At 51.6% G+C, this 16,038-nt stretch overlaps 1 protein-coding gene across 1 annotated transcript in view; it reads right to left on the bottom strand.

Moving 5' to 3' along the window:
- The window catches only part of mvp (major vault protein), a 48,835-nt gene that overhangs the window by 18,166 nt on the left and 14,631 nt on the right, over positions 1-16,038 (bottom strand). The window contains exons 5-10 of the mRNA XM_069188389.1: positions 14,480-14,611; positions 13,611-13,705; positions 11,703-11,939; positions 9,083-9,208; positions 7,935-8,129; positions 7,336-7,574 (exon numbers count right to left, since the gene is read on the bottom strand). Of these exons, the coding sequence (XP_069044490.1) occupies positions 7,336-7,574; positions 7,935-8,129; positions 9,083-9,208; positions 11,703-11,939; positions 13,611-13,705; positions 14,480-14,611 (1,024 nt within the window). The remainder of the gene's footprint in view (positions 1-7,335; positions 7,575-7,934; positions 8,130-9,082; positions 9,209-11,702; positions 11,940-13,610; positions 13,706-14,479; positions 14,612-16,038) is intronic.

Raw genomic sequence — 16,038 nt, 5'->3', positions numbered from 1 at the left:
TGATCCCAGCAGAGACACCCTGTCTCACACTCAGTTTAACACACACACTGATCCCAGCAGAGACACGCTGTCTCACACTCAGTTTAACACACACACTGATCCCAGCAGAGACACCCTGTCTCACACTCAGTTTAACACACACACTGATCCCAGCAGAGACACACTGTCTCACACTCAGTTTAACACACACACTGATCCCAGCAGAGACACTGTCTCACACTCAGTTTAACACACACACTGATCCCAGCAGAGACACTGTCTCACACTCAGTTTAACACACACACTGATCCCAGCAGAGACACTGTCTCACACTCAGTTTAACACACACACTGATCCCAGCAGAGACACGCTGTCTCACACTCAGTTTAACACACACACTGATCCCAGCAGAGACACTGTCTCACACTCAGTTTAACACACACACTGATCCCAGCAGAGACACTGTCTCACACTCAGTTTAACACACACACTGATCCCAGCAGAGACACACTGTCTCACACTCAGTTTAACACACACACTGATCCCAGCAGAGACACACTGTCTCACACTCAGTTTAACACACACTGATCCCAGCAGAGACACTGTCTCACACTCAGTTTAACACACACTGATCCCAGCAGAGACACTGTCTCACACTCAGTTTAACACACACACTGATCCCAGCAGAGACACTGTCTCACACTCAGTTTAACACACACACTGATCCCAGCAGAGACACACTGTCTCACACTCAGTTTAACACACACACTGATCCCAGCAGAGACACTGTCTCACACTCAGTTTAACACACACACTGATCCCAGCAGAGACACTGTCTCACACTCAGTTTAACACACACACTGATCCCAGCAGAGACACTGTCTCACACTCAGTTTAACACACACACTGATCCCAGCAGACACACTGTCTCACACTCAGTTTAACACACACACTGATCCCAGCAGAGACACGCTGTCTCACACTCAGTTTAACACACACACTGATCCCAGCAGAGACACTGTCTCACACTCAGTTTAACACACACACTGATCCCAGCAGAGACACTGTCTCACACTCAGTTTAACACACACACTGATCCCAGCAGAGACACGCTGTCTCACACTCAGTTTAACACACACACTGATCCCAGCAGAGACACTGTCTCACACTCAGTTTAACACACACACTGATCCCAGCAGAGACACGCTGTCTCACACTCAGTTTAACACACACACTGATCCCAGCAGAGACACGCTGTCTCACACTCAGTTTAACACACACACTGATCCCAGCAGAGACACTGTCTCACACTCAGTTTAACACACACACTGATCCCAGCAGAGACACTGTCTCACACTCAGTTTAACACACACTGATCCCAGCAGAGACACTGTCTCACACTCAGTTTAACACACACACTGATCCCAGCAGAGACACTGTCTCACACTCAGTTTAACACACACACTGATCCCAGCAGAGACACTGTCTCACACTCAGTTTAACACACACACTGATCCCAGCAGAGACACACCGTCTCACACTCAGTTTAACACACACACTGATCCCAGCAGAGACACTGTCTCACACTCAGTTTAACACACACACTGATCCCAGCAGAGACACCGTCTCACACTCAATTTAACACACACACTGATCCCAGCAGAGACACACCGTCTCACACTCAGTTTAACACACACACTGATCCCAGCAGAGACACTGTCTCACACTCAGTTTAACACACACACTGATCCCAGCAGAGACACTGTCTCACACTCAGTTTAACACACACACTGATCCCAGCAGAGACACTGTCTCACACTCAGTTTAACACACACACTGATCCCAGCAGAGACACGCTGTCTCACTCTAACACACACACACTGATCCCAGCAGAGACACTGTCTCACACTCAGTTTAACACACACACTGATCCCAGCAGAGACACTGTCTCACACTCAGTTTAACACACACACTGATCCCAGCAGAGACACTGTCTCACACTCAGTTTAACACACACACTGATCCCAGCAGAGAGACACCGTCTCACACTCAGTTTAACACACACACTGATCCCAGCAGAGACACACCGTCTCACACTCAGTTTAACACACACACTGATCCCAGCAGAGACACCCTGTCTCACACTCAGTTTAACACACACACTGATCCCAGCAGAGACACCCTGTCTCACACTCAGTTTAACACACACACTGATCCCAGCAGAGACACGCTGTCTCACACTCAGTTTAACACACACACTGATCCCAGCAGAGACACGCTGTCTCACACTCAGTTTAACACACACACTGATCCCAGCAGAGACACGCTGTCTCACACTCAGTTTAACACACACACTGATCCCAGCAGAGACACGCTGTCTCACACTCAGTTTAACACACACACTGATCCCAGCAGAGACACACTGTCTCACACTCAGTTTAACACACACACTGATCCCAGCAGAGACACGCTGTCTCACACTCAGTTTAACACACACACTGATCCCAGTAGAGACACTGTCTCACACTCAGTTTAACACACACACTGATCCCAGCAGAGACACTGTCTCACACTCAGTTTAACACACACACTGATCCCAGCAGAGACACACCGTCTCACACTCAGTTTAACACACACACTGATCCCAGCAGAGACACACCGTCTCACACTCAGTTTAACAAACACACTGATCCCAGCAGAGACACTGTCTCACACTCAGTTTAACACACACACTGATCCCAGCAGAGACACGCTGTCTCACACTCAGTTTAACACACACACTGATCCCAGCAGAGACACTGTCTCACACTCAGTTTAACACACACACTGATCCCAGCAGAGACACTGTCTCACACTCAGTTTAACACACACACTGATCCCAGCAGAGACACTGTCTCACACTCAGTTTAACACACACACTGATCCCAGCAGAGACACGCTGTCTCACACTCAGTTTAACACACACACTGATCCCAGCAGAGACACGCTGTCTCACACTCAGTTTAACACACACACTGATCCCAGCAGAGACACGCTGTCTCACACTCAGTTTAACACACACACTGATCCCAGCAGAGACACTGTCTCACACTCAGTTTAACACACACACACTGATCCCAGCAGAGACACTGTCTCACACTCAGTTTAACACACACACTGATCCCAGCAGAGACACACTGTCTCACACTCAGTTTAACACACACACTGATCCCAGCAGAGACACACTGTCTCACACTCAGTTTAACACACACACTGATCCCAGCAGAGACACACTGTCTCACACTCAGTTTAACACACACACTGATCCCAGCAGAGACAGTCTCACACTCAGTTTAACACACACACTGATCCCAGCAGAGACACTGTCTCACACTCAGTTTAACACACACACTGATCCCAGCAGAGACACTGTCTCACACTCAGTTTAACACACACACTGATCCCAGCAGAGACACTGTCTCACACTCAGTTTAACACACACACTGATCCCAGCAGAGACACTGTCTCACACTCAGTTTAACACACACACTGATCCCAGCAGAGACACGCTGTCTCACACTCAGTTTAACACACACACTGATCCCAGCAGAGACACTGTCTCACACTCAGTTTAACACACACTGATCCCAGCAGAGACACTGTCTCACACTCAGTTTAACACACACACTGATCCCAGCAGAGACACTGTCTCACACTCAGTTTAACACACACTGATCCCAGCAGAGACACTGTCTCACACTCAGTTTAACACACACACTGATCCCAGCAGAGAGACACTGTCTCACACTCAGTTTAACACACACACTGATCCCAGCAGAGACACGCTGTCTCACACTCAGTTTAACACACACACTGATCCCAGCAGAGACACGCTGTCTCACACTCAGTTTAACACACACAGTGATCCCAGCAGAGACACTGTCTCACACTCAGTTTAACACACACACTGATCCCAGCAGAGACACACCGTCTCACACTCAGTTTAACACACACATTGATCCCAGCAGAGACACTGTCTCACACTCAGTTTAACACACACACTGATCCCAGCAGAGACACTGTCTCACACTCAGTTTAACACACAGCACTGATCCCAGCAGAGACACTGTCTCACACTCAGTTTAACACACACTGATCCCAGCAGAGACACTGTCTCACACTCAGTTTAACACACACACTGATCCCAGCAGAGACACTGTCTCACACTCAGTTTAACACACACACTGATCCCAGCAGAGACACTGTCTCACACTCAGTTTAACACACACTGATCCCAGCAGAGACACTGTCTCACACTCAGTTTAACACACACACTGATCCCAGCAGAGACACTGTCTCACACTCAGTTTAACACACACTGATCCCAGCAGAGACACTGTCTCACACTCAGTTTAACACACACACTGATCCCAGCAGGGACACTGTCTCACACTCAGTTTAACACACACACTGATCCCAGCAGAGACACTGTCTCACTCAGTTTAACACACACACTGATCCCAGCAGAGACACTGTCTCACACTCAGTTTAACACACACACTGATCCCAGCAGAGACACTGTCTCACACTCAGTTTAACACACACACTGATCCCAGCAGAGACACGCTGTCTCACTCTAACACACACACACTGATCCCAGCAGAGACACTGTCTCACACTCAGTTTAACACACACACTGATCCCAGCAGAGACACTGTCTCACACTCAGTTTAACACACACACTGATCCCAGCAGAGACACTGTCTCACACTCAGTTTAACACACACACTGATCCCAGCAGAGAGACACCGTCTCACACTCAGTTTAACACACACACTGATCCCAGCAGAGACACACCGTCTCACACTCAGTTTAACACACACACTGATCCCAGCAGAGACACCCTGTCTCACACTCAGTTTAACACACACACTGATCCCAGCAGAGACACCCTGTCTCACACTCAGTTTAACACACACACTGATCCCAGCAGAGACACGCTGTCTCACACTCAGTTTAACACACACACTGATCCCAGCAGAGACACGCTGTCTCACACTCAGTTTAACACACACACTGATCCCAGCAGAGACACGCTGTCTCACACTCAGTTTAACACACACACTGATCCCAGCAGAGACACGCTGTCTCACACTCAGTTTAACACACACACTGATCCCAGCAGAGACACACTGTCTCACACTCAGTTTAACACACACACTGATCCCAGCAGAGACACGCTGTCTCACACTCAGTTTAACACACACACTGATCCCAGTAGAGACACTGTCTCACACTCAGTTTAACACACACACTGATCCCAGCAGAGACACTGTCTCACACTCAGTTTAACACACACACTGATCCCAGCAGAGACACACCGTCTCACACTCAGTTTAACACACACACTGATCCCAGCAGAGACACACCGTCTCACACTCAGTTTAACAAACACACTGATCCCAGCAGAGACACTGTCTCACACTCAGTTTAACACACACACTGATCCCAGCAGAGACACGCTGTCTCACACTCAGTTTAACACACACACTGATCCCAGCAGAGACACTGTCTCACACTCAGTTTAACACACACACTGATCCCAGCAGAGACACTGTCTCACACTCAGTTTAACACACACACTGATCCCAGCAGAGACACTGTCTCACACTCAGTTTAACACACACACTGATCCCAGCAGAGACACGCTGTCTCACACTCAGTTTAACACACACACTGATCCCAGCAGAGACACGCTGTCTCACACTCAGTTTAACACACACACTGATCCCAGCAGAGACACGCTGTCTCACACTCAGTTTAACACACACACTGATCCCAGCAGAGACACTGTCTCACACTCAGTTTAACACACACACACTGATCCCAGCAGAGACACTGTCTCACACTCAGTTTAACACACACACTGATCCCAGCAGAGACACACTGTCTCACACTCAGTTTAACACACACACTGATCCCAGCAGAGACACACTGTCTCACACTCAGTTTAACACACACACTGATCCCAGCAGAGACACACTGTCTCACACTCAGTTTAACACACACACTGATCCCAGCAGAGACAGTCTCACACTCAGTTTAACACACACACTGATCCCAGCAGAGACACTGTCTCACACTCAGTTTAACACACACACTGATCCCAGCAGAGACACTGTCTCACACTCAGTTTAACACACACACTGATCCCAGCAGAGACACTGTCTCACACTCAGTTTAACACACACACTGATCCCAGCAGAGACACTGTCTCACACTCAGTTTAACACACACACTGATCCCAGCAGAGACACGCTGTCTCACACTCAGTTTAACACACACACTGATCCCAGCAGAGACACTGTCTCACACTCAGTTTAACACACACTGATCCCAGCAGAGACACTGTCTCACACTCAGTTTAACACACACACTGATCCCAGCAGAGACACTGTCTCACACTCAGTTTAACACACACTGATCCCAGCAGAGACACTGTCTCACACTCAGTTTAACACACACACTGATCCCAGCAGAGAGACACTGTCTCACACTCAGTTTAACACACACACTGATCCCAGCAGAGACACGCTGTCTCACACTCAGTTTAACACACACACTGATCCCAGCAGAGACACGCTGTCTCACACTCAGTTTAACACACACAGTGATCCCAGCAGAGACACTGTCTCACACTCAGTTTAACACACACACTGATCCCAGCAGAGACACACCGTCTCACACTCAGTTTAACACACACATTGATCCCAGCAGAGACACTGTCTCACACTCAGTTTAACACACACACTGATCCCAGCAGAGACACTGTCTCACACTCAGTTTAACACACAGCACTGATCCCAGCAGAGACACTGTCTCACACTCAGTTTAACACACACTGATCCCAGCAGAGACACTGTCTCACACTCAGTTTAACACACACACTGATCCCAGCAGAGACACTGTCTCACACTCAGTTTAACACACACACTGATCCCAGCAGAGACACTGTCTCACACTCAGTTTAACACACACTGATCCCAGCAGAGACACTGTCTCACACTCAGTTTAACACACACACTGATCCCAGCAGAGACACTGTCTCACACTCAGTTTAACACACACTGATCCCAGCAGAGACACTGTCTCACACTCAGTTTAACACACACACTGATCCCAGCAGGGACACTGTCTCACACTCAGTTTAACACACACACTGATCCCAGCAGAGACACTGTCTCACTCAGTTTAACACACACACTGATCCCAGCAGAGACACTGTCTCACACTCAGTTTAACACACACACTGATCCCAGCAGAGACACTGTCTCACACTCAGGAACTGGGGAGCCCCGGGGGACCCCGATACTCTACCTGGCCTTCTTCTCCCTGTAGTCGTACACCTGCACCGCGGCATTGTGGGGCACCCTGTAGGAGACGACGCGCGTCTTGTCCCTTGGGGCCGGCCGCGGCCCCTCGTTCCGGCGGTCCGAGCGCTCGGCCAGGGGGTCGCGGGCGGCGGTCAGCAGGGCCTCCACGTTGGAGGGCAGCTCCTTCGCCCACAGCTCCTCGTCCTGGTTCAGCATGTAGGTGCGGCCAATCACAGCGCGGACCTGCGGGGGGGAGGCCGGCCAATCACTGCCAGGGGTGAGGGGGAGAGGGCGGGGCTCACGGCCGCTGCCATTGTGGCTCCAGCAGTTGCACTGGTGTAAAGGGAAGCTGCAGGAGAAACTGGAGCGCTGAGCTCTCAGTGTGGCCGCCATTGTGGCTCCAGCAGTTGCACTTATATAAATGGGAGGTATAGTAGTAACGGGAGCGCTGGGCGCTCATGCGGCCGCCATTGTGGCTCCAGCAGTTGCACTTATATAAATGGGAGGTATAGTAGTAACGGGAGCGCTGGGCACTCATGCGGCCGCCATTGTGGCTCTGGAAGAGACTGTGGGAAGGAGAACAGCCCCCTGCCCTCTCCTCACCTTCCCCGTCTTGATGTCCCGGACGTAGATCCCCTCGTTCTCATCCAGTGGTATGGCCTGTTGCCGTAGCAACACCTCCACCCCCACGGGCGGCACGTACTCCAGCGGCCCGCGGAGCATCCAGCGGTCGCCAGGGCGACGGACCGTGCCTCTCTGTGGCTCCTCCTCCTCCTCCTCCCCCTCCCGTTCCTGCGGCTGAGAGAGAGAGACAGGTCACAACTCAGAACCAGAACCAAGCTCCAGACCGGACACCAGCAGAGGCCAGGAGCAGGACACCACCTGTCTCACCCCTCTGTGTCCCCGTCATCACTTCCCCCTGTCTCACCCCTCCCCGTCTCACCCCTCTGTGTCCCCGTCATCACCTCCCCCTGTCTCACCCCTCTGTGTCCCTGTCTCACCCCTCTGTGTCCCCGACATCACCTCCCCCTGTCTCACCCCTCTGTGTCCCTGTCTCACCCCTCTGTGTCCCTGTCATCACCTCCCCCTGTCTCACCCCTCTGTTTCCCCGACATCACCTCCCCCTGTCTCACCCCTCTGTGTCCCTGTCTCACCCCTCTGTGTCCCCGACATCACCTCCCCCTGTCTCACCCCTCTGTGTCCCCGACATCACCTCCCCCTGTCTCACCCCTCTGTGTCCCTGTCTCACCCCTCTGTGTCCCCGACATCACCTCCCCCTGTCTCACCCCTCTGTGTCCCCGACATCACCTCCCCCTGTCTCACCCCTCTGTGTCCCTGTCTCACCCCTCTGTGTCCCTGTCATCACCTCCCCCTGTCTCACCCCTCTGTGTCCCTGTCTCACCCCTCTGTGTCCCTGTCATCACCCCTCCCCGTCTCACCCCTCCCCGTCTCACCCCTCTGTTTCCCCGACATCACCTCCCCCTGTCTCACCCCTCTGTGTCCCTGTCTCACCCCTCAGTGTCCCTGTCATCACCTCCCCCTGTCTCACCTCCTCTGTGTCCATGACATCACCTCCCCCTGTCTCACCCCTCTGTGTCCCTGTCTCACCCCTCTGTGTCCCTGTCATCACCTCCCCCTGTCTCACCCCTCTGTTTCCCCGACATCACCTCCCCCTGTCTCACCCCTCAGTGTCCCTGTCATCACCTCCCCCTGTGTCCCTGTCATCACCTCCCCCTGTGTCCCTGTCTCACCTCCTCTGTGTCCATGAAGGCCTCCACAGCCTTCAGCACCAGACCCTCCTCTTCCGACAGGACATAGACATCCTGAATCCCCTGTTCCAGGAGCTCTCCAGGCTGGAGGAAGAAGGACTTCTCCCCCTGAGAGAGAGAGACAGGTGAAGACACCCAGTTCACACGGCACCGAGACAGAGAGAGAGACAGGTGAATACACCCAGATCACACGGCACCGAGACAGAGAGAGAGACAGGTGAATACACCCAGTTCACACGGCACCGAGACAGAGAGAGAGAGAGAGAGAGTAAAAGACAGATTGGCTTCTTGCCAGATCACCGCACATCTGATCACATTTACACCCTACACACACTGATAGACAAACACGTCCACCAGAAACACAAAGGAAACATTTTTGCCTGCTTTGTCGATTTCAAAAAAGCATTTGACTCGATTTGGCATGAGAGATTGTTTTATAAACTACTCCAAAGTGGCATAGGGGGCAAACGGTACGACATCATTAAATCAATGTATTCAGAGAGCAAATGTGCAGTGAAAATTGGAAACAAAAGGACTAAATTCTTCACCCAAGGCCGCGGGGTGAGACAGGGCTGCAGCCTGAGCCCAACACTGTTCAATATCTATATCAATGAATTAGCAGGAATGTTGGAGCAGTCTGCAGCTCCTGGTCTCACACTACACGACACAGAAATCAAGTTCCTGCTCTACGCAGATGACCTGGTCCTGCTGTTGCCCACAGAACAGGGGCTGCAGCAGAACCTGGCACTGCTGGAGCAGGACTGTCAGACCTGGGCACTGCCAGCCCATCTGGACCTAGAACAGCAGAACCTGGCACTGCTGGAGCAGGACTGTCAGACCTGGGCACTGCCAGCCCATCTGGACCCAGAACAGCAGAACCTGGCACTGCTGGAGCAGGACTGTCAGACCTGGGCACTGACAGTCAATCTGGACAAGACCAGAGTTATGGTTTTCCAGAAGAAAGCCAGACCTCAGGGAAACAGGTACAAATTCACACTGAACAACAACACATTGGAGCACACATCCAGCTACACATATCTCGGTCTCACCATCAGCTCTTCCGGGAGTTTTGACCTGGCAGTGAAGGCACTGAGGGAGAAGGCACTCAGGGCTTTCTACGCAATAAGAAGGAGGCTCTTCAACATCAACCCACCAACAAGAATCTGGCTCCAAATATTTGAAAGTGTAATCCAACCCATTGCCCTATACGGCAGTGAAGTTTGGGGTCCCCTCACAGACCAGGATTACACCCAATGGGACAAACACCCCACAGAAACTCTGCACATGGAGATCTGTAGAATCATCCTCCGTGTGCAGAGAAAAACTCCTAACAACGGGTGCAGGGCCGAATTAGGCCAGTACCCACTATTGATAAACATACAGAAAAGAATATTAAAGTATTGGCTACACCTAAAAAACAGCGACCAAAATTCCTATCACCACAAAGCCCTGCTGAGCCAAGAGCTGAGCCCAAAACAGAGCCCCCTGAGCCAGCTGGTCCTGAGGCTCACCGACCTGAGCCACACCAACACTAACCAGCCTCAGGACAGCACTGCTAGAGCACCACAACCCAGACTCAACCACATCACAGCACAACACACACAACACACAACCAGCCTCAGGACAGCACTGCTAGAGCACCACAACCCAGACTCCACCACATCACAGCACAACACACACAACACACAACCAGCCTCAGGACAGCACTGCTAGAGCACCACAACCCAGACTCAACCACATCACAGCATAGATCAAACAGCAATATCTCACACACTGGGACACACACACACAAACACAACACAAACTGGAATGTTACAGAACCTTAAACAGACAATACACACTAGCTGAATATTTGACCAAAATAAAAAATAACAAACAGAAACAGACCCTGACGAAGTACAGGCTCAGTGACCACAACCTGGCCATAGAAACTGGGCGACACAGGCAGACCTGGCTGCCCAGAGAGGACAGGCTCAGTGACCACAGCCTGGACACACACACTGGACACAGACAGACCTGGCTGTCCAGAGAGGACAGGCTGTGCTCCCACTGCCAGCGGGGAGAAATAGAGACAGAGGTGCACTTCCTGCTGCACTGTGACAGATACTCTGGGATTAGAGAAACATTCTTCCCCAAATTCAGAAATCTAATCCCAGAGTTCCCACACCTGCCAAAACCACAACAGGTCCCAATCCTACTGGGAGAGGGAGGAGGGAACTCAGTTGATCTGGCAGCCCAGTATGTGATCTCCTGTCCCAGCCTGAGGAACAGTGAGTCCGTCTCCCAATAATGCTCCAGCTGCCTACAGTATATGTCAATATTTTATAATATGTCTTTGTTGTAAATGTCTGTAACATGTCTGTAGATTTTATTTTACTTCTATTTTTTGTTTTGTTCTATGTTAATTTTATTATTTTTATTTGCTTTGGCAACACTGATTGTACCCATCGGTCATGCTAATAAAGCACCTTGAACTGAACTGAACTGAATTGAGAGGAGAGAGAGAGAGACAGGTGAATACACCCTGTACACACGGCACCGAGAGACAGAGACAGAGAGACGGAGAGACAGAGAGGGGGGTCAGGCAGAGACAGACACTGACCTTGACGACCCGTTTCTGGCCCAGCTGCGGCTTCCCATCAGCCCCCACGGGGTCGAGGACGACGCAGTACTGGCGGCTGCTGAGCGTGGTGACGCTGACGACCCCCACGACCTCCTCGCTGACCTCGGGGATGTGGGCCTCGCAGTCCGCCAGCGTGATTAGCCACTCCTCCCCGGTCCGGCGCTCGTGACCCCTGCTGTCCCTGAAGGGCCTCAGAGCTCGGACATGGAGCGCTTTCTGACAGAGAGAGAGAGGGGTCAATACAGACACACTGACTGGACACTCCAGTACATTAACACTGCACTGAGAGAGAGGGGTTAATACAGACACACTGACTGGACACTCCAGTACATTAACACTGCACTGAGAGAGAGAGAGGGGTTAATACAGACACACTGACTGGACACTCCAGTACATTAACACTGCACTGAGAGAGAGAGGGGTTAATACACACACACTGACTGGACACTCCAGTACATTAACACTGCACTGAGAGAGAGAGGGGTTAATACAGACACACTGACTGGACACTCCAGTACATTAACACTGCACTGAGAGAGAGAGGGGTTAATACACACACACTGACTAGACACTCCAGTACATTAACACTGCACTGAGAGAGAGAGGGGTTCATACACACACACTGACTGGACACTCCAGTACATTAACACTGCACTGAGAGAGAGAGGGGTTAATACACACACACTGACTGGACACTCCAGTACATTAACACTGCACTGAGAGAGAGAGGGGTTAATACAGACACACTGACTGGACACTCCAGTACATTAACACTGCACTGAGAGAGAGAGGGGTTAATACACACACACTGACTGGACACTCCAGTACATTAACACTGCACTGAGAGAGAGGGGTTAATACAGACACACTGACTGGACACTCCAGTACATTAACACTGCACTGAGAGAGAGAGAGAGAGAGGGGTTAATACAGACACACTGACTGGACACTCCAGTACATTAACACTGCACTGAGAGAGAGAGGGGTTAATACAGACACACTGACTGACACTCCAGTACATGAACACTGCACTGAGAGAGAGAGGGGTTAATACACACACACTGACTGGACACTCCAGTACATTAACACTGCACTGAGAGAGAGAGAGGGGTTAATACAGACACACTGACTGGACACTCCTGTACATTAACACTGCACTGAGAGAGAGGGGGGTTAATACAGACACACTGACTGGACACTCCAGTACATTAACACTGCACTGAGAGAGAGAGGGGTTAATACACACACACTGACTGGACACTCCAGTACATTAACACTGCACTGAGAGAGAGGGGTTAATACAGACACACTGACTGGACACTCCAGTACATTAACACTGCACTGAGAGAGAGAGAGAGAGAGAGGGGTTAATACAGACACACTGACTGGACACTCCAGTACATTAACACTGCACTGAGAGAGAGAGGGGTTAATACAGACACACTGACTGACACTCCAGTACATGAACACTGCACTGAGAGAGAGAGGGGTTAATACACACACACTGACTGGACACTCCAGTACATTAACACTGCACTGAGAGAGAGAGAGGGGTTAATACAGACACACTGACTGGACACTCCTGTACATTAACACTGCACTGAGAGAGAGGGGGGTTAATACAGACACACTGACTGGACACTCCAGTACATTAACACTGCACTGAGAGAGAGAGGGGTTAATACAGACACACTGACTGGACACTCCAGTACATTAACACTGCACTGAGAGAGAGAGGGGTTAATACAGACACACTGACTGGACACTCCAGTACATTAACACTGCACTGAGAGAGAGAGGGGTTCATACACACACACTGAGAGAGAGAGGGATTAATACACACACACTGAGAGAGAGAGGGGTTAATACAGACACACTGTCCTGTACCTTGTCGGTCAGGACGAAGGCGTTGACGATGTCCATGACCTCCTCGTGAACTCCAGGCAGGTAGGCCCCCACCTTGCGCACGAGCCACTCCTCCCCTGTGGACAGAGGGGTCAGTCAGGCTGGTCAGCGCCGGTCTGGTGGGCTGGTGGGTCGGTCACTCACAGGTCCGGTCACTCTCTGGTCACTCTCCAGTCCAGTCACTCACCGGTCCAGTCATTCTCTGGTCACTCACTGGTCCGGTCACTCACCGGTCAGTCACCGGTCCCTCTCTGTCTCCAGTCACTCTCCAGTCCAGTCACTCACCGGTCCAGTCATTCTCTGGTCACTCACTGGTCCGGTCACTCACTGGTCACTCACTGGTCCATATCTGTCTCCGGTCACTCTCCAGTCCGGTCACTCACCGGTCAGTCACCGGTCCGGTCACTCACTGGTCAGTCACCGGTCCCTCTCTGTCTCCAGTCACTCTCTGGTCACTCTCCAGTCCAGTCACTCACCGGTCCGGTCATTCTCCGGTCCGGTCACTCACAGGTCTGGTCAGTCTCGGGTCACTCACAGGTCCGGTCACTCTCAGCTCACTCTGGTCACTCAGCGGTCAGTCTCCGGTCTGGTCAGTCTCGGGTCCGGTCACAGGTCCGGTCACTCTCGGCTCACTCTGGTCACTCACCGGTCAGTCTCCGGTCTGGTCAGTCTCGGGTCAGTCACAGGTCCGGTCACTCAGCGGTCAGTCTCCGGTCTGGTCAGTCTCGGGTCACTCACAGGTCCGGTCACTCAGCGGTCAGTCTCCGGTCTGGTCAGTCTCGGGTCAGTCACAGGTCCGGTCACTCACAGGTCCGGTCACTCAGCGGTCAGTCTGGGGTCCGGTCACTCACCGGTCACTCTCTGCACGCGGCTGCGGTCCAGTCCCTCTTTGCGAGCGCGCAGCCTGATGGCCTGGTTGTGCTGGATGACCGTGGCCCTGACCGTCTCCAGCACCTCCACCTCCTTCCTGGGGATGTAGGTTCCTGTCGCACAACACGCCAACAGCACAACACAACCGTCACACAACACAACCTGCAGCGCTCATTGAGCTCACAGGACAACAACAACACAACCGTCACACAACACAACCTGCAGCGCTCATTGAGCTCACAGGACAACAACAACACAACCGTCACACAACACAACCTGCAGCGCTCATTGAGCTCACAGGACGACAACAACACAACCGTCACACAACACAACCTGCAGCTTTCACTGAGACACAGAACAACAACAACACAACCGTCACACAACACAACCTGCAGCGCTCATTGAGCTCACAGGACAACAACAACACAACCTGCAGCTTTCACTGAGACACAGAACAACAACACAACCGTCACACAACACAACCTGCAGCTTTCACTGAGACACAGAACAACAACAACACAACCGTCACACAACACAACCTGCAGCGCTCATTGAGCTCACAGAACAACAACAACACAACCGTCACACAACACAACCTGCAGCGCTCATTGAGCTCACAGGACGACAACAACACAACCGTCACACAACACAACCTGCAGCGCTCATTGAGCTCACAGGACGACAACAACACAACCGTCACACAACACAACCTGCAGCGCTCATTGAGCTCACAGGACGACAACAACACAACCGTCACACAACACAACCTGCAGCGCTCATTGAGCTCACAGGACGACAACAACACAACCGTCACACAACACAACCTGCAGCGCTCATTGAGCTCACAGGACGACAACAACACAACCGTCACACAACACAACCTGCAGCGCTCATTGAGCTCACAGGACGACAACAACACAACCGTCACACAACACAACCTGCAGCGCTCATTGAGCTCACAGGACGACAACAACACAACCGTCACACAACACAACCTGCAGCGCTCATTGAGCTCACAGGACAACAACAACACAACCGTCACACAACACAACCTGCAGCGCTCATTGAGCTCACAGGATGACAACAACACAACCGTCACACAACACAACCTGCAGCTTTCACTGAGACACAGAACAACAACAACACAACCGTCACACAACACAACCTGCAGCGCTCATTGAGCTCACAGGACAACAACAACACAACCGTCACACAACACAACCTGCAGCGCTCATTGAGCTCACAGGACAACAACAACACAACCGTCACACAACACAACCTGCAGCGCTCATTGAGCTCACAGGACGACAACAACACAACCGTCACACAACACAACCTGCAGCGCTCATTGACCTCACAGGACAACAACAACACAACCGTCACACAACACAACCTGCAGCGCTCATTGAGCTCACAGGACAACAACAACACAACCGTCACACAACACAACCTGCAGCGCTCATTGAGCTCACAGGACAACAACACAACCGTCACACAACACAACCTGCAGCGCTCATTGAGCTCACAGGACAACAACACA

The sequence above is a fragment of the Lepisosteus oculatus genome, chromosome 4, assembly GCF_040954835.1.
Source record: "Lepisosteus oculatus isolate fLepOcu1 chromosome 4, fLepOcu1.hap2, whole genome shotgun sequence".
Lineage (NCBI taxonomy): Eukaryota > Metazoa > Chordata > Actinopteri > Semionotiformes > Lepisosteidae > Lepisosteus > Lepisosteus oculatus.
This window is presented reverse-complemented; position numbering and strand designations above follow the sequence as displayed.